Raw genomic sequence first — 19,286 nt, 5'->3', positions numbered from 1 at the left:
AAACAGACGATTATTAGCTAAGAGTTATGAAAGGGAGCAAAAATTATCAGAGAAGTAAACAATCTGAAAACATTTAAAAAACCATTCCATTTACAATAGCATCAAGAAGAATAAACTACTTAGGAACAAATATAACCAAGGAAGTAGACTGAAAACTACAAAATACTACTGAAAGAAGCCCTAAATAAATGGAAAGACATCTGTGTCCATGGATGGGAAAACTTCATGATGTTAAGACAGCGATACTCTCCAAGTTGACCCACAGATTCATCAAAATCTCTACCAAAATTCCAACTACGCTTTTTCCAGAAATTAACAAGCTGATCCTATAATTCATATGGAATTGCAAGGGACCGCGAATAGCCAAACCAATTTTGAAAAAGAAAAAGTCAGAGGACCCATATATCCCTGATTTCAAAACTTACTACAAACCTTCAGTAATCAAAACAGTGTGTTACTGACATAGGGAGAGACCTATGGACCAGTGGAATAGAGCTGGGAGCCCAGAAACAAGCTTATACATTTATGGCCAATTGATTTTAGACAAGGTGTCAAAACCATTCACTGGGGAAAGAATAGTCTTTTCAACAAATGGTGCTGGGACAACAGGATAGCCACATGCAAATGAATGAATTTGTGGACTCTTACCTCATGCTACATACAAAAAGTAATTAAAAACGGATCCGAGTCCTAAACGTATAGAGCTAAAACTATAAAACTCTTAGAAGAAAACATAGGTTTCGGGACTTCCCTGGTGGTGCAGAGGTTAAGAATCCGCCTGCCAATGCAGGGGACATGGGTTTGAGCCCTGGTCCACGAAGATCCCACATGCCGCGGAGCAACTAGGCCCGTGTACCACAACTACGGAAGCTGGAGTGCCTAGAGCCTATGCTCTGCAACAAAAGAAGCCACCGCAATGAGAAGCCCACACACCGCAACAAAGAGTAGCCCCCACTCTCTGCAACTAAAGAAAGCCCGCGTGCAGCAATGAAGACCCAACGCAGCCAAACATAAATAAATAAAATAAAGTAAATTAAAAAAACAACAACATAGGTTTCAATCTTTGTGGCCTCAGATTAGGCAATGGTTTCTTAAATATGATGTTAAAAGCAAAGCAAAACTAGAAAAAATAAACTGAATTTCATCAAAATAAAAAACCTGGGCTTCCCTGGTGGCGCAGTGGTTAAGAATCCTCCTGCCAATGAAGGGGACACGGGTTTGAGCCCTGGTCAGGGAAGATCCCACATGCCACGGAGCAACTAAGCCTGTGCGCCACAACTACTGAGTCTGCTCTCTAGAGCCTGCGAGCCACAGCTACTGAAGCCCGCACGCCTAGAGCCGGTGCTCTGCAACAAGAGAAGCCACCGCAATGAGAAGCCTGCGCACTGCAATGAAGAGTAGCTCCCACTCGCCACAACTAGAGAAAGTCGGTGCGCGCCAATGAAGATCCAATGCAGCCAAAAATAAATAAATGAAATTATTTAAAAAAACCAAAACTTTTGTGCACCAAAGGGCACTATCGATAAAGTGAAAGAAAAACCCACATAATGGGAGAAAAAATTTGCAGATCATGTTATCTGATAAGGGTCTAGTATCCAGAATATTTAAAGAACTCTTACTCAACTCTTGTTGTATGATTATAACTCAATAATAAAAAAACAAAAAATCTAATTTAAAAGTGGGCCAATGACTTGAATAGACATGTCTCCAAAGAAGATATAAAATGCCAAGAAGCACATGAAAAGATGGTCAACATCACTAATCATAAGGGAAATGAAAATCAAAACCACAATGCGATACCACTTCTCATCCACTAGGATGGTTATAATTAAAAAAAAGTGCTGGCAGAGAAATTAAAATCCTCATATCTTGCTGACAGAAATGTAAAATGGTCTGGCCACTGTGAAACAGTTCGGCAGTCCCTCAAAAAGTTAAACACAGTTACCATATGACCTAGCAATTACACTCCTAGGTATACAGCCAAAAGAACTGAAAACACATGTCCACACAGAAACTTGTACATGGACGTTCATAACAGCTATTAAGTAGAAACAACCCACCTGTCCATCAACTGATGAATGAATAAACAAAATGTGGGAGAGTATTTAGTCATATAAAGGAAAGAAGCACTGACACCTGCTGCAGTACGGACGAACCTTGAAAACATCAAGCTAAATGAAAGAAGCCAGTCACAAAAGGTCACGTGTTGTATGATTCCATTCATATGAAACGCCCAGAAGAGGCAAATCCAGAAATAGAAAATAGCTGAGGAGTTGCTAAGGGCTGGGAGGGGTGGGGGATGAGGGCGACCGTTTAATGGGTATTGGGATTTCCCTCTGGCGTGATGACAAAGTTCTGGAATTAGATCGTGGTGACGGCTGCACAACATTGTGAATGCACTGAAAGCCATGGAATTGTACACTTAAAAACAATTTGAGCGGTGACATTTATATCATGTAAATTTTACCTCCAAGAAAAAACAACAACAAAGAATGATCCACGTACTGTAGTTGAATAAAAGTCTAGAGTTAACAAAAGGATTGAAATACAAAAGTTGCTGGGACTTTCCCAAGACCCACTGACCTTGTTTCTCTGGGTTGCGGACCTGGGACGGCATGTCCTGGATTTCCAGGGTCCATTCCCCCTCGGCCTTCTCTCCCCAACAGTGCACGGTCATGAACTCCCAGTTTGTAAAGCCTTCGTTGGAATGATCCAGCAACCTGCAATCGGAAACGTGGGGTCAGAACACAGGGTCCCCGAAGGGATGGTGGCCGGGGTGACCAGTCCACCGAGGGCTCTCCTGCCTGGGAATTATGCCCAGGTGACTGCAGAGCTGGCTGAAGTGCCCCCCCACAGGGCAGAAGGGGGCTGGCCCGTGGCTGGCCTGAAGGTGCAGGAGACGCTGATGCCTTCAGGCCCTGGCTGTGCAGCACAGCCCTGCACGGCACCTTCACCTCCGTGACCTCACTGGGTCTCCAAACACTCTAAAAGGAAGGCAGTCAGGCTGCACAGGTGCTGCCAGCATAAGGCAGGGGCTGGGTCAGCGGTGGGCTCCTCCCCCCACCCTAATTTGCAGATGAGAGGCCCCGGGAGTAGGGATCTTCTGCAGGTCCCCCCTCCAGTGACTGGCTGAGCTGGAATGCCCTCAAGGGCATTTTGACTCCTGTCCTGGGTTCTCTCCATCACCAACAAACGCCCCCATGTTCCACCCCAGGAGGGATCCTACAGAGCCCGTGACCCCCAGCTCCTGGATGGAGGCTGGGCCACACCATCCTTCCCCCAGAGCCACAAGGTCATCACAAAGGAGGCCTTTCTAAAATGCTGGTTTATGGAACGAAGGAATCTTTCACATTTGTCTGAGAGCCAGCTCTTGTGGTTCTTCTCCAGAAGATACAAGTAAGAAAAAATGAACAACTACTCAAACTTGTGGGAAAGATGTTGTCCCTTAATCTCCAGGGCTTAGCAGGTTTCCACAGCTGCATTTGGGGGAGGGAACGCAACAGGCCTGGTGGTTTTCCACTGTGGGCAGGAGGCACCCCTGGGCGCTCCTCCCATGGCCCGTGTCCCCTGCAGGTGCAAGAGCCCCCTCGGTCCTTCCAGACTGGAAGAAGGTCCTTCCTGTTGGACCTTCGGCCCCGGTCCATTTTCTCACGCTTGGTTCAGGCAGAAACAGGGAGCAACTCATGGACACCCTCCTTCTCCAGCACCCAGGGCCCCTCAGTCTCTGTAGAAGGAACAATTCTGGACTGTTCCTTCACGGCCTAATTTTCTATCTCTATTTTGGAATAACAATTTTTTAATGTAGAGGCTCTTTACTGTTCATCAGAAATTCAGATATATGTTTTGTGTGATGTCAGATTCAATTCCCACTTGGGGGTTCTCCAAACATCCATTGTACAAAAATGTTTATCAAGGAAATGTGCTTTGCATGGACAACAGTGCGGGGAGGGGAAATCCTCTACTTTCTTCTAAGAAACCACAAAGGTCAAGGCTGATCTTCACACACGATGCCAGACTGAATCTAAGGCACTGGGGACAGAACAAAGACAAGCTCTTTCAAGGGCTGAGTTACTTAAGACGTCAGCTTACTCGGAGCGAAAAACACCTGGAAACCTGAAAAAAGCTTCTGAATTAAGCAAGATGTGAAATAAAGTAGAAGGTAATCAATCCTGCACTTGATCTTAGCCAAAAGGCCGAGAAGCGATTGGATCCTAAAACACAAATTCTTGGTATAGTCACACAATCTGCCTTGGAAAAAACCAAATTCCCAAGACTCAGATGACGACCCCAGTGGCTCCGGATGGGTTGAACATGCTTGATGGCGCTGGCTCAGCGTGACCCAGGGAGCGGGCAGCTGTGAACCAGGTGAGCTCAGCAGTGCCCGCTCTCTCATCCCAGGGGCTCCAACCCTGGGCATGAGCAGAGGGATGGAAGTTAGGAAGGGATGAACACAGAGCCGGGTGCTGGAAGGTTTCTGCTGACGGGTAGGCAGGTGTAAGCAGGATGGGAGCACAGCTAGCCCCTGAGCCAGGGACCATGCCAGTATTTCCACCTGTATCATCACATCCAGTTCTTGTAATACTCTTAACTGTGACGGAGGGGTCACAGGACGTTTCCAGAGTTGAGGAGCAGTGGCCAGCTCCCAGGTGCCCCACTGGGAGGTGAAGGAGCAGGTTGTGAGCTCAGGCCTCTGGGCTCCAGAGCCCACGCCGGCCCTCCCTGGTCACTGCTGCCCCCACCCCAAGCCTCCCCGTGCTCAAGGTCAACGCAGACCACCATTTGGGGTCTGCGCCCAGCTCCTGCCTCAGATTCAAGGGTTGCCAACTTGGATGCCTCTAGGCATCTGGCCTGGAGCAAACGGGGGTCCAGCGAGGTGACCTCACGAGAGCCTGGGCACGAGCGGCCCACGCCCGGCCTCAGTGCTGGTGCAAGGATAGGGCCCTGGGGTGCTCTAGTGAGTATTTGCCCTGGAACGTGAGCCCAGTATTGGACAGCTTCCAATTTTTCAAGAAGCACTAGAAATTTGGACTTTTAAAGGAAATCTCTAAAAGTTCTGATTAGTAATAACAGCAACTCTGGTTGCAAAATAGCACAAAGCTGCAGCTTGCCAGCCGGCACCCTCAAAATACTCGTGCGCATGGTGGTCTCCCATGTGCAGAGGGTGGCCCGGGCCTACCTTCAGAGGGGAGATGCCACCTGTCACTCTTGTGCTATGAGGGGGGAGCCCAGCAGGGGCCAAGCTTGGTGCCCAAGCCGTGGGAGCTGATGAAGCCAGGGTCTGGTCTCCGGGTGTGTCCAGCGCACTGAGGACAAGCCCAGGGCTGGGCCCACAGTCTCCTGCCACAGAGGGACCGGGCTGCTGGGGAGGCGGGGGGGCCGAGGAGGACACAGCACACTCCCCTCTCTCTGATGGAGGCCGACTGCCTCTCTCCGTGTCATGCAGAGCAGCCGGGGACAGAGGGGCATCAAGAGAAAGGGCCCCTCCTGCCTGGTCCTGTCTGGAGGCTGTCACTCACCCCCATTTCTGAATCTTGCAGCCGCAAGAAGGGCTGCAGCCCTGGGCAGGGGACCCAAACGAGGCCAGGGGGCCCAGGCGGAGCACGCAGGCAGCAGGGGCTGCGGTCCAGCGGGCAGGGCAGTCTCAGGGTGTGTCCCGAGGGGTACTGGGCACGACGGCCAGTTCTGTTTTTCAAGAGAAGCGAGAAATGCTGATTTGTCCGTGAAACCTTTTTTCTCCTTCTGCCTCGTAGCTGGAAGGAGCTGGAAAAGGAGGCCCAGGCCCCTCTAGCCTCCCCCGAGCTCCCGATACCACTTCACTCTGATGACCCGCAAGTCACATAAATGCAGCAAAGCACTTCTTCTTGTCTCGAAATCTGTCGAAGAAATGACTCCACAGCCTTGCACAAACCGGGCACCACAAACTGTACACCAGGCTCCAAGAGTTCAGAGCCCCCCTCTCAGAGCATCTGCTCCACAGGGACCGTCCTAGTGCATCGGCAAGACCTCCGCAGAAAGAAGCCTCCTAACACCTGTGCGTCGCCCTCAGAGCCTCCTGCCCGTGCAGGCTCTACCCCAGGACACAAAACAGTGCTCCTCTGACACGCGTTCTCCCTTAAAATGCAGAATGAATACGATAAAAATGATCTCCAAGGACCTCAGCAATGAAGTCATAGCCAGAATTCCATGCATTTCTCCACTAAGCAACGAAACAACCACAAACCTTTGTCACTACTTACTGCCTGAAATGGAGAGTTTCCCAGGGCGGCTTTGAAGGGCAGTTTGCAGGAGGCTATTTTTCAGGTTTGTTGGGTCTACGTGTGAGTGTCTTCAAGAGACAGAAACAGCTAGACCCCCAACGTGCCGGGTGCCTTGCAGGGCCATGTGACCTTGAGGTGAGCCCAGCTCCCGCCCCGGCCCCCCAGGCCAGCCTGGATTTACCTCTTTGCCAAAAGCTGAGACTTGGTCCCTGAGGGAGAAATCAAGTGGATCTGCAGGTCCCCTCGGCGTGGGTGGGAGACGGTGATTCGGGCCACCACGTGCTCCAGGTAGCCCACACGCTGGTCGGAGTGGTCGGCGCAGGCGGTGGTCAGGGCGCTGGTCCTCAGCGTCTGCACCATGGGGATGCTCCTGGTGGAGGAGGGAGGGGCTTAGTACTTGGCACCTGAAGCCCTAAGTCGCGCACGAAGGGGACGGAGCCAGGCCTCCCGGCCGCAGCCCCTTGGTCTCACACTCAGAAATGCCTGTCGGGGTTACATCACCTGCCCAGAAGAGGTTTATCGTTCTGGAATTTGCTTAGAGACATTTAAAGAATGTCTTCTTGTGCAGACTCGGCTAACGTACCCATGGATCCGCCCCCTCGGTGCCCTAACCCTTTGGCCAGCTCATCTCCTCAACGCCTGGGGTCTGCAAGGCTTTAAAACCCCAGCACTTCTGTCTCAAAGACTGGCCTTGAAGATATAAGTCGTGATGCTGAATGATAACAACAGCAAACATTTCCTGAGTTGGCTGTGTGCCGGACACCAGCCCGTTGTGAGAATTCACGAAGACCGACCCGTTTGATCCAGAGAGAGATCGAGGATTGTGCCCAAGGTCACAGAGCTACTGAGAGGCAGAGCTGGGGTTTAAGACTCTGAGTCCCCAGAGGTGCCCAGCTTGTGTGGACCCACACTCGTGTTCAAGAAACCAGGAAAGAGGAGACGGACAAGGGACCCAGGGCCAGACCTGGCCTCTGGTGCTGAATGCACTGGTCGAGGCCACAGTGACTGGACAGGAGATGGTCTGCTCCGGACCGTCTGCTTGAAGGCTGGGGGCCCCTTCCTCCCCTGCCCCGTGAAGGGAGTGGATGACAGTTCTCTGTACAAACTCAGGGAAGCTTTATCATCTGGGGTGGAATCTGAGGACAGGCACCAAGCCCCAGTCATTCAAGACTCAGTTCCACCAGGATTTTCTCACATGCTCCCCAGATGGAGCAGACAAGCCTGCACACGACGCTGCTGCAGAGCCCCGGCCGGGCCACCCTCTGAGTCTGCACCACCGCAGGTCACCCTAATGGTCTGTAAACTGAACAAAGGCCACCCTCTGCCCAGCAGCACAGGAATAATTCCCCACCGCTTGGCCAGCGCTCTGTTTATTATGGGGAGTGCTTTTCCCATTATGCCCGACTTCCCTCTAGGGAGGCGCGGGGCTCGCAGCGTGGGTTCAGCATCTCAGGAATTACGTCGCTTGGCTCGACTGGGCCCGAGTCATAAAAAACAATCAAAACACTTATAAACAGTGATGTAATTCCCTCAGAGACTCTCTAAATATTTGAAAACATGATTTGCATACATCCTAAATTGATTTAGAGATGCTGACTTCTTCCATTGCCTTCTCCCAAGCTTCACTGTCTGTGTTTACAGGTCAGTGGGCCCCCCGCTGCGGGAGACGCAGCGCAGAACAGAAAGCTCTGGAGAGTTCCAGCCCCGCCGGGCACACATGTATCTCCAGGTAAATTATTCCCGGCCCTCTTGCACTAAGAAGGCAGCGTGGGTGCTGGGGGGAGGGGACCCCTCCATGTGAAGACTCACTAAACAACCCCATGCTCTCCTGGGCTGAAGAGCAAGATGGGGGTGAAACAGAAACAAAAGTCATAATGAAGTTTTAAACTCTGTACCTGCCCCCACTCCCGACCATTTGCCAATTAGGATGCGAAGCAATCACCCTGCTCGAGAAACAGACCTGGGATCCCAGCCAGGAAACCTTAATCCTAGGGATGAGGTGCAGGCATTCAGAGAATAGGAGCAGGAGAAAAAAAAAAGGGCAGCCCGACCCCCCTCACGGCCGCCTCCCTGGGCCCAGCCCTGGTGTGGACATCTAGAGGAAAGCGCAGCTCAGGGCGTGTGACGTCCTCAACAAGACTGTCAAAGCCTCTTGCAATCTGCTGTTTTTATTCCTGCTCAGGGACCCCAGCTGCCAGGCCCCCTGAGGTCACAAAGGTTGGCCAGTCTGACGCACAGAAGCTGCAGGGTTTAGGTTAAACAATGCACAGAAACACAAACACAGGTAAGTTGTACTTTAATCACCAAAACTGATTTAGAGAGATCTTACAGCTCCCAAGATAACCGAAAATGTTCCTCTGCTACTAAACTCCGAAATTGTTGTCTGTGCACAAAGCCATCTTCCCAGGACCTAGGGGAACCGAGGAGTAAAAGGTCCTATAAGACCTCCCTCCAGACCCAGTGATATTCAAGCTCTGGGGGCTGCCCTCCTTAGAAGAGGGCTCTGGGGACAGAGACGTGTCACTTCCTGCTAAGCCACACGTCAGACTTAATTATGGACCTTCCAGATGTTCCTTCATCCTAAGGCCCCTCAGCAGCTCCCTTCTCCTGAGGGGGGAGGGCTACCAGCCCACAGGCTTCATAGTAACTTCCCGGTACCTCCATCCAGTATTCTCTAGTACATAATACCATCTAATTGTGTGTAAATGCGTAGAAACAAGTTCGCAGTTTACTAAATTCAAGGTGCTTGCCAAATCACAACGCTTAAAATCTTATGGAATCAGTGACATTCAGAGCCAGAGGTAGAAATGTTTTCTAGTAAACCAAGTGGCTGGGAAAAGCAGGAGAAGGTGGGCAAGGGGCAGAAGCTCTCTCCCTCCCCGCGTCTTTCTGCTAAAGCTGGGAAGCCACTACAGGTCAGCACATGCAGACCTCCTTTCACTGCACTTCGCTTAATTGCGTTCTGTACAAATTGAAGGTCTACAGCAACCCTGCGACAAGCAAGTCTGTCGGCGACACTTTTCCAAAAGCATTCGCTCACTTAGTGTCACATTTTGGTTATTCTCACAATACTTCAAACACTTCAGTATTATTATTAAAAGTTCTGGTGGTCTGTGATGAGTGATCTTTGATGTTACTATTGCAAAAAGATTATGACTCACTGAAGGCTCAGATCATGGGGAGTCTTTTTTGGCGATAAAGTATCTTCTATTAAGGTATGTACATTGTCTTTTTAAACATAATGCTGTTGCACACTTAACAGACTACGGCACGTTGGAAACGCAACTTTTATACGCGCTGGGAAACCAAAAAATTCATGTGACTCGTTTTATTGCAGTGGTCTGGAACTGAACCAATAATATCTCCAAGGTCTGCCTGCATTCCTCACTCCTACCTTGAAGACCTCTCCCCAGCTCAGCTGCAAGGCCAGACCTGTGCCTTGGCCCCGAGCATACCCAGGGTGACGCCACCTTTCCACGCGCAGGGCTGGGGCCAAGCGGGCCGTGCTCAGTTCCTCCCCCGACAGTCCTGAGGTCACGTGGAGCAGGAGACCCAGTGGAACCAGAAAGCAGCAGCGTCCTTCCCCCTGTGGTATTTGGCATCTGTCTGGGGGAGAGGAGGCTGCTGCAGAGCCGAGGACCATGACAACGGAGGGTCACCCAGGAAGGTCAACCAGAAGGTCAACCAGGAAACCCCTGCATCGACCTTCTAAAGGGTCATGATTGGATGGAGAGGGGTTAATTGCGACAGACTTATTAGACTTAGGAAGGCAACATGGCCTGTGGGAGGGCCTGGGGCCATCTGTTTGGGGACAGCAAGGAGGTTCTGAGTCACTTCCTGGGTCTATGTTCCAGGATGACTGTTTTTGGAAGGAGGGTCATGAGAGTCTGAGGCAGAGATTCTGTGACTTTCTTACTCAGGTTAGTTCACATTTAGGATTTTCCTTAGATGAAATTACTTTTGATTATCAAACCACAGATGATCATTTAGGCTGCAAATAAAATTTAGCTTAAAAAAAAAAAAGAGGCTAATCCAGTATATTAATTTAGACAGGGCTGTCCATGATTAATTGGGCTATAAGGTGTTTTAAACGCACAGTGTTTAAATTTATGGCACATATTTTTCTTCTATGTGAAATGAAGGGGCTAAATTAGCTGACTTTTAAACATTCCTTCCAATTCTAAGGTTCAGTCTGACGGGGGTGGGGGGAGACAATGAAATTACAGTCAATCCTCATTATCATGAGTCCATATTTGCAAATTCACCTACCCACTAAAATTTATTTATAACTTCAAATCAATACTTGTGGTGCTTTTGTGGTCATTTGCAGAGAGAGAGGCAAAATATGTGAACTGCCCAGTGTGTGTGTTCCCAGCTGAGGTCGAACAAGCTCATACTATAAACAAATGTCCTTCTTCTGGTCTACCGAGTGCCACGTTTTTCACATTTTTGTGCTTTCTGTTGGTGGTTTCACTGTTTAAAATGGCCCCAAGCACAGTGCTGCAGTGCTGGCTAATGTCCTAAGCACAGGAAGGCACTGATGTGGCTTGTGGAGAAAATCCATGTGTTGGTTCAGGCATCGTCCAGGCCTGAGTTACAGTGCCGCCGACCATGGCTCACTGTTGATGAGTCAACTATACACTTTAAAGTGTCTCTAGACAGAAACACATATAAAACAAGTTTCTGTATTGACCGGTTGACAAAAGTGTCGTGACCAGAGGCTCCCAGGAACGATGGTGCTGCATTCATGAAGTCAGCATTTGTAGTGACGTCATAGAACTACTGTGAACAATGAGAATCACGGTATCATTCAACTTCAACTGCTTGTCTTACAAGTAGGGAGCGCTCACAATGTGGGGGAAACAGGTTTTTTCCTTTTTTTAGTTAATTATTTATTTATTTTTGGCTGCGTTGGGTCTTCGTTGTTGTGTGTGGGCTTTCTCTAGTTGTGGCGATCAGGGGCTACATTTTGTTGCGGTGCGTGGACTTATCATTGAGGTGGCTAATCTTGTTGCAGGGCACAGGCTCTAGGCATGTGGGCTTCAGTAGTTGTGGCACGCAGGCTCAGTAGTTGTGGCGCATGGGCTTAGTTGCTCCACGGCATGTGGGATCTTCGTGGACCAGGGCTCGAACCCGTGTCCCCTGCATTGGCAGGTGGATTCTTAATCACTGCGTCACCAGGGAAGCCTGGGGAAACAGGTTTGCATCAAAAAATAAGCTAAGGGGACTTCCCTGGTGGTCCACTGATTAAGACTTCACCTTCCAATGCAAGGGGTGCAGGTTTGATCCCTGGTCAGGGAGCTAAGATGCCTTGCGGCCAAAAAACCAAAACATAGGACAGAAGCAATATTGCAACAAACTCAATAAAGATTTTTAAAAAATGGTCCACATCCAAAAGTCTTAAAAAAGAAAAAAAGCTAAGGAGGACAAGGGCTGCAGGAAAACAAACAGTTAACTAAAGGGATATGAGGAGACAGAACAAAGGTCGAGGGCCTGGGTATGGTCACCCCCAGCGCAGGACTGCAGAGCACCCCTTGAGTTTCCTTAAGGCACCCAGGCCCATGTAGGATGCCATGATGGAGGAAGCCAGGAGCAGCGGCCTCATACAGTAGCAGGCGGGCACAGATCGGATGCCCTGGAGAGGGGCTGGGAGGGCAGGGAACCTGCACAGTACAGAGCAGGAAAGAGGGGCTTCTAGCTGCCTGAAGAGCCGTGAGCCCCAGTTGTGTGCCACAGCCCCCCTGCAGAGCCCTGGAGTCGGGCGGGCATGGGTCCAGCCACACAGGTGCTCCGGGCCAGCCCAGCTGACCTGCTGCACGACAAACACCAGGGCCCGGCCCCGTGGGTGGTGGCGGCTGACGGAGACTGCAGGAGCCTGCAGGTAGCCAAGGCCAAGGTGCCTTTCCGTCTCAGAGCCAGTGTGCCCCGCAGCCGGGATGCAGAGGGATGGAGGGAAGGTGTCCTGGGGGACGTGGTTCCATCCTGCCTGAGCTCCTGGGATGCGCTCCTGCCCAGAGGGACACGTTTCCCGGTCTTCCCTCCTGAGTAGAAGGACCAGGCCACCCTAGTGTGACCTTCAGAGAACGGTGTTCATTGGCATTAAGTGCAGGCGTCCTGGTGAGGGCTGTGGCCACACCTGCCAGTTCTGCGTGAGGTCGTGTGGGTTCTGAGCCAGGGGCCTGGGTGTCCGTGGTCACAACGAAGAGCACTGACACCCCTCTACCCTCGCCCGCCCCTCAGCCCTAACCGGGCTATCCTCCCCTGGGGTACATCCTGTTCAGGGAGACGGTCCCCAGGGCCATGACCCGAGGAGTCACAGGGCCACCCTCTCTGCAGATCCTGCCTGGGACCCAGCCTGTGCTCAGACATGAGCATGGCACCCACTGTGCCCTGGGGGACCACTCAGGCCCTGCTGGTGCCCCTCTGCTGGCCTCCTCCGTCCAGAACCACCCCCACCCTTGAGTCAGGCTCAGGCCAAGAGGAGCAGAAAGGCCAGCAGCACAGCAGGAGAGAGGCTGTGATGGGCAGGGGCTGGGGGCTGCCATCACAGACCAGTCGGGGGAAGCTGTGCTTGTTCCCTTCTGAAGGAAGGCCATGCGGACACCCCTAGTCTGGATGCTGTACATCTAGGGACGGGGGGTGGGGGATTTAGCCTGTCTCTGTCGGGATCCCCCGCCCGAGAGACAGTAAGAAGTCCCTGGGGTCATGGAGAAGGTCAGGGAGCCACCAGGAGAGACGGGCCTGCAGGTATGGGCGCGGCGAGGAACGAGAGGGGCCAGGCCCCTCACTCCGAGGCGCTGCCAGATCTCCCTGGGCCGTCTCTTTACAGCCTGTCACCCACCCCCACCCCGGAACAGCCCCCCGCCCCACAGAACAGGCTGTGGTGTCTGACCTACCTCTCAGGCACCCACGGGGAAAGCACAGCCTACGCAGCTTTCAGGGAGTGCTGAGTGTCGGTGCAGCAGGAGGGGAAATCCCTTGAACTCGCTGGGCACTTTCGCGATAGAGAATGGCTTGTTACGGGCCTTACAGATGACACCGGTGAAAATATGAGCTGAGCCCGAGTCTCTGTTGTGACATTCAAACACACATGGAAGACATTCTTGCCTGATCTTGGGCACAGATGGTTTTAAATCTCCTTAGAACTTTTGTCAATTACAGGAAGGTAAATAGGATCATGAACAGTGCCATCTGCCTGTGCAAAATTATTTGAAAGTCTGTGGGTGTCAGATAGAGAAGGATAAAATGAACACTTTTATAGCCTTTCTAAAAAAGTGAAAAAGAAAATCAAGCTTAGTATAATTCCCGTGAATGAAAAAGAGGCCCAGCTTTTAAGTATCTTATTTGGCTCGCAGGATTTTCTAGCCGGCACTTCCCTTGCGTCTTTAAAAACCCAGGCTATGGCGAAACAGTTTATGACATCCATGTCTCCTAACTTCGTGCTGGAAAGACAACCAGAGTCTTCTAAAGCAAAGAGGACTTATGTACTTGTCTTCAGCTTCAGCAGGTTTGGAAGATTACCATCTAGACAGCTTTTGGTTTAGTATGGCTTGTCTTTTATTAAAGAACTCACCCACCACACAAAAGATACTTCAAAACTAAAAGCTTTGAATATTTAGGTTTATCTATAGAGCAGACCATCTATTTCTAGATGTTCAAGAATTAACTGTGCACTAACCACATGCTGTTTACTTTTCTGGTATTTCATTAAACCAGACTGCGTGTGATGTCATTTTGTAACAACTCTGCTTGTAAATACGTAGGTGAATGTGATGGATGACAATTATCAGGCCCTTACTGTGAGCCGGGCATTGTTCTAAGCACTCCGTGTGTATTCACTCATTCAAAACCCCCAACCAGGGTGTGAGGTTTGGGAGCTGTTTTAAATCCCCACGTCATAGATGAAGAAACTGGGGCTCAAAGGAGTTAAGGAGCAGCCGCGGCTGGATGTCAGTGCTCTTCATTCCTGCCCTGCCCGTGACCACGGACACCCAGGCCCCCTGGCTCAGACGTCACCGCAGAACTGGCAGGTGTGGCCACAGTCCTTGCCGGGATGCCTGCACTTAATAGCAAGGAACACTGTTCTCTGAAGGTCACAGTAAGGTGGCCTGGTCCTTATACTAAGGTGGGAAGACAGGGAAACGTGTCCCATGGGTACATGGGTCCGCACAGGGCGGCCAAAGAGGCCCCCTCCCCCCTTCCTCCCTCTCTCTCTCGGTGTTCTTCTCCACTGGAAGCACTGAAGCCAGGTCTGGGACATTCACGGCATCCTAAGATTCCACCATGAGAAGGAAAAACCAGAAAGAGGCCAAGACAGTGGACAGCTGTCTCCGGGGACCCCTGGACCAAGAAACATCTGCAGAGAGGGAGCAGGGAGAGGCAGAGGGAGAAGCAGGCATGTGGGAAGACTTCCTTTTCATCTCTAAGCTAAACGGTCCCAGCAGCTTAGGCAAAGCTACACAAGAACCCTGATGAAGGAAACCAGCCATAAGCACTGGGGGCGCTCAGCGGCCCTGGCTCAAGCGACCCTGGCAGGCAGGCTGCAGCTCTGCCGGGAGATGAAGCCATCAGGGCTAAACACGTATCTGCCTTCCAGGCGGGAGCACTTGGCTGTCTGTCTCTCTCTTGGCTCTTATGTCCTTGGGAACAACTGAATGTGCAGTTGAGGTTTGGGACAGCAGATTGGCTGAATATTCCAGAGAGTCTGAAACTGCTAAACGTAAAGATGATTTTCCCTTAGAAACAGAAGTGCGATTCTTCCCGTCTGCTGGAATTTGCGGGGACCTTTCCTCAAAGGACAGGAACAATGTCACACTGTGTGGTATGGCTGCGCCCCTCAACCCATGCTGTCTAGACTCCGTGTACCAGCACTTAAAAAACAAAATAAAATAAAAATAAAAACAACCCTTCGCCACCTAGGCACCACTCTCCCATCTTAAAACTATTTCTGGCAGGAGAAGAATGCTTCATTCAGGAGCTGCCCCAACGGGGAGGCCAGCGGAAAGGAAGGGCTGCAGCCTGGGCACGGCCGGGCAGAGGGCAGCCTCGCGGGTGGGACCCAGCCCCCGAGTCCAGCACCGTCTAACCTGGAGCTTGAGTGTCTGTGTGCCAGGGGTCTTCCAAATAACCAAGCAAAAGAATGCAAAAGGCCTCTTAATCTCAGAAAACCTTCCACTTTCTCCTGAGTTTGACAGTCTAAGGATCCCCAGAGAAAACGATGCTTTCAAATGTCAAGGCTGAGACTCGCCTGCTGGCAGACCAGCTCCTCAGGCCTTGGAGGGATAACCCGGCAGTCAGTCTTCACAATTAGCAGCAGGAGGGAAATGCAATTTTTCAAAAGATCCTTCTGTGGCTATTCATCCAACAAATACCTTCTGAATTCCTACTGTACGCAAGGCATCAGCAAGAAACACTTTGCTCAACATTTTATAGCAGAAGGGCATATTATAAGAGGTAGATGTCTTTAAGGAAGGGGCGATCTCAAAGAGAGTGATCTATATTTGTTGATAAAGCAAGAATCCCTTTTAATCACCCATCATTTCTTTTTTTTTCAAACATACATTTTCCAAAGGTAATAAACAGTTATAGATAGAAAGAAATGCATTCCATTCTTCATCAGATTTTAAAGCCTAGAGAAACACCATTCTGAAAAGGATAAAATGGACAGCGGCAACAGCAGAATTCAGGAGAATAATCTGATTTCCTCTCCTAATGGAATAGGGTTCTTGCTGTTTTATTTACTTTATAGCTGATTTTTTTGGCCATGTGACACAGCCTGCGGGATGTTAATTTCCCAACCAGGGACTGAACCTGTGCCCCCTGCAGTGGAAGCGCAGAGTCTTAACCACTGGACTGCCAGGGAATTCCGTACAGCTGATTTTTTTAAGAACTACCATATGACCCAGCAATCCCACCACTGGGCATATACCCTGAGAAAACCATAATTCAAAAAGAGTCATGTACCACAATGTTCACTGTAGCACTATTTACAGTAGCCAGGACATGGAAGCAGCCTAAGTGTCCACTGACAGATGAATGGATAAAGAAGACGTGGCATATATATACAATGGAACTTTACTCAGCCATAAAAAGAAAAGAAATTGAATTATTTGTAGTGAGGTAGATGGACCTAAAGTCTGTCATACAAAGTGAAGTAAGTTAGAAAGAGAAAAACAAATACTATATGCTAACACATACATATGGATCCAAAAAAAAAAAAAAAAGGTTCTCATGAACCTAGGGGCAGGACAGGAATAAAGACACAGACGTAGAGAATGGACTTGAGGATACCGGGAGGGGGAAGGGTAAGCTGGGACAAAGTGAGAGAGTGGCATGGACATATATAAACTACCAAATGTAAAATAGATAGCTAGTGGGAAGCAGCCGCATAGCACAGGGAGATTAACTTGGTGCTTTGTGACCACCTAGAGGGGTGGGATAGGGAGGGTGGGAGGGAGACGCAAGAGGGAGGGGATAAGGGGATATATGTATACATATAGTTGATTCACTTTGCTATACAGCAGAAACTAACACCACACTGTAAAGCAATTATACTACAATAAAGATGTTAAAAAAAAAAAATCCCCGTGTTTACACTTGAAGCTTATCTGAGTCCATGCTGTGCACTCTGAGCTTATCTGAGACACCGTGCTGCTGTGCACTCTGGATACTAAACCGTCTCCTGCCACAGAGAAGAAGCGGGGCTGCCACCCTGGTCCAGGACCGACGGGGTCTCACTGCGGACTCTCGGGGCCGGTGGAGGTGCCAGAGCTACGGCTCCAGCCTCTAGGAGGCCGCTCGGTGCTGCTGCCCATCGCCCCCAGCCAGCAGGGCAGCTCCCAGGTCTGGGTGGCTCTGCTAAATATTACGGCTAAGAATTTCCGATCCTAGGCTGGGGTTCAGGCTGAGGGACGGACGCCTCAGAATGGAGCAATTGACAAAAGGGGAAACTACAATGACAGCAAAAGGCCTCAGAACAGTACTGGATTAAGAATCGATTCCTTTTCCTGTTTCACAATCCACAAGAAAAAAATGCACACATATATACAGACGCACTGCACGCACCCACGTACGCATGTCCCCACCAATGTGCACAGGAATGCGTGTGTGAACACCTATCTCCCCCCTCCCCGAAATACCTTCCAGCAGAGTCCAAAGGACACACGGGAAGAGCCGAGCTCACCTGGGCCTCTTGTCTGTGACGGCGACACAGCTGTGCTGCAGGGGCACCGCGGTCCACTTCTTGGCCTCGACGACGAGGGCGTCCGCGTCTACCAAGCCAAATCCATAGAGGTGGCTAACTGAAAAGACAGGGCCTTCAGACCCCGCTCCCCACTGCCACCACCGTCCGGGGACAGGCCACCTGTGTCCCTCCAGGGCTGCAGGGCCCCTGCCAGCGCCTGAGAGCCCCGGGCCACAGCACCCGTCCTTCTGAGGACACTCCCAGCTGCTTTACTCTCTCAACTCTTTCAGGCCAGGAGTGAGGGCCAGAAAATATGTCCCATTTTGGTGCAAAATAAAGGAAGTGTTGAGGGGGGGCTAGTACTTTCTTTTTGTGAGATGAGGGCGAGTTTCTTTATATTAAAGGGACTTCCTGGCATCTGCGCTCCCCGAATTTTGAACCGGACAAGAAAAGCAAAACATGAGACGCCTTAGTTCACGCAACCACGACGTGCAATAAGCACAATAAAACAAGGCGCTGCTCATCTCTTTTGCCATTTGCTTTCCCTGCTGAATTTCTAGGGCATTCAGGGAGAGCAGCATCACCCAGCACACAGGCTGGCCCAAGCTGGTGTTTAATTTGGCCAACGCAGGAGAGTTTCAGAGTTGAATTTAAGAGGCAAGGTCAAGAACTAGATACAATCTCTTTTCCTATTTAATTAGGCCAAAATTGAAATGTAGGTCAGCTCTTGTTACAGCACACCACTACCACAAACATTCCTGCAAGACAAAGATGCATCAGGCCTAATCAATGGCCTCCTTATTAAAAGGAATGTCCCTAGGAACTTAGGGTAACAATGCTTGACCTATATTTTTCAAAGGGTAGTATCAGGCTTGGTGTCAAAATAGTTGGACCTGAGCTAAAGAAAAGGAAAAAAAGTCCTCCCTACCATACCATGGCTGAATGTAAATCTTTTTCAAGTATCTCTGGTAAGAAGCGAGACAAACAAAGCCAGTGGCACAGTCCTATAATAACCTGCTCAAGAGGCTCCAAATATCTGGGTTACAAGCCTGGACTGTGGGTTGATTTCATGGTACCTGTGTCTGTCCCAGGCTATGATGGGGACAGAGCCCTTTTAAAACACAAGGGCTTGATGAGAGAAGTTTTATAGTTAGAAAGTAACTTATATAACTATCTCAATGTCCTCCTTGTACAGGTGAGGAAACTGAGGGATAGTTTCAAAATCGTAGAGCTACCCAGGGCTAAGAATGCAAGTTGTCCTTAGGTGGCACATAAGCAAACATCATTTATCTTAATAATTATGGATTTGTTTTAATGTGCATTAGAAAAAACATAACTACATATCAAACCCATGAGTAACTAGATGTAATAGAGCTTCCTTTTAAAATATATTTCTTTGTGTAAAAAAAATAAAAATAAAAATGGGCAAGCCCATTTAAAGAGAACTATGAAGTCAATACTGGTACAGGTGGCCCCTGACATGGCAAAAGTCGTGAGGCTTAGCGAGCCCAGAACTTGAGTGACCTTAGGGTACTTTCCTTAAACTACTGGATTTGTACTTTTCATTCTCGTGACACATAATTAATGTTATTTGGGGGTTCTTTTTGAGAAATTCATGTCCCCGCCTATACAGGCTCCAGGAGGTCAGGACCCACTCAGCCCCGGAGTCTTGGCCGCACCTTTATGACCAGCACCGTTCACCTTCCAGTCGTTTGCTTTGAGGTGGGCCGGCCTGGACGTCTTCACCAGCAGGTGCTGGACGTCCCTCCAGGTCAGCTGGCTGCTGCAATGACACAAGGACAGACGGCTGTACTCACGTGGTTTTGTAAGGCGGCCGCAAGGCCCAT

The 19,286-nt window shown here is 50.0% G+C and overlaps 1 protein-coding gene across 8 annotated transcripts in view; it reads right to left on the bottom strand.

Annotated features, from left to right (window-relative positions):
* PCSK6 (proprotein convertase subtilisin/kexin type 6) overlaps positions 1–19,286 on the bottom strand; it is a gene marked incomplete at its 5' end in the record, with an annotated part of 193,657 nt that overhangs the window by 53,058 nt on the left and 121,313 nt on the right. For 7 of the 8 annotated variants that reach the window (XR_014242794.1, XR_014242795.1, XM_082386016.1 and 4 more), the window contains 4 exons: positions 2,584–2,720; positions 6,439–6,627; positions 17,440–17,557; positions 19,119–19,222. Coding sequence is in view for 6 of the 8 variants with exons in the window: in XM_082386016.1 (XP_082242142.1) it covers positions 2,584–2,720; positions 6,439–6,627; positions 17,440–17,557; positions 19,119–19,222 (548 nt within the window). The remainder of the gene's footprint in view (positions 1–2,583; positions 2,721–6,438; positions 6,628–17,439; positions 17,558–19,118; positions 19,223–19,286) is intronic. The other variant, XM_082386017.1, reaches the window with a different exon arrangement.

Source organism: Balaenoptera borealis (genome assembly GCF_965194805.1).
Source record: "Balaenoptera borealis genome assembly, chromosome: 3".
In the NCBI taxonomy this organism is placed as follows: domain Eukaryota; kingdom Metazoa; phylum Chordata; class Mammalia; order Artiodactyla; family Balaenopteridae; genus Balaenoptera; species Balaenoptera borealis.
The sequence above is the reverse complement of the archived record's forward strand: the minus strand, read 5'-3'. Positions and strand labels throughout refer to the sequence as shown.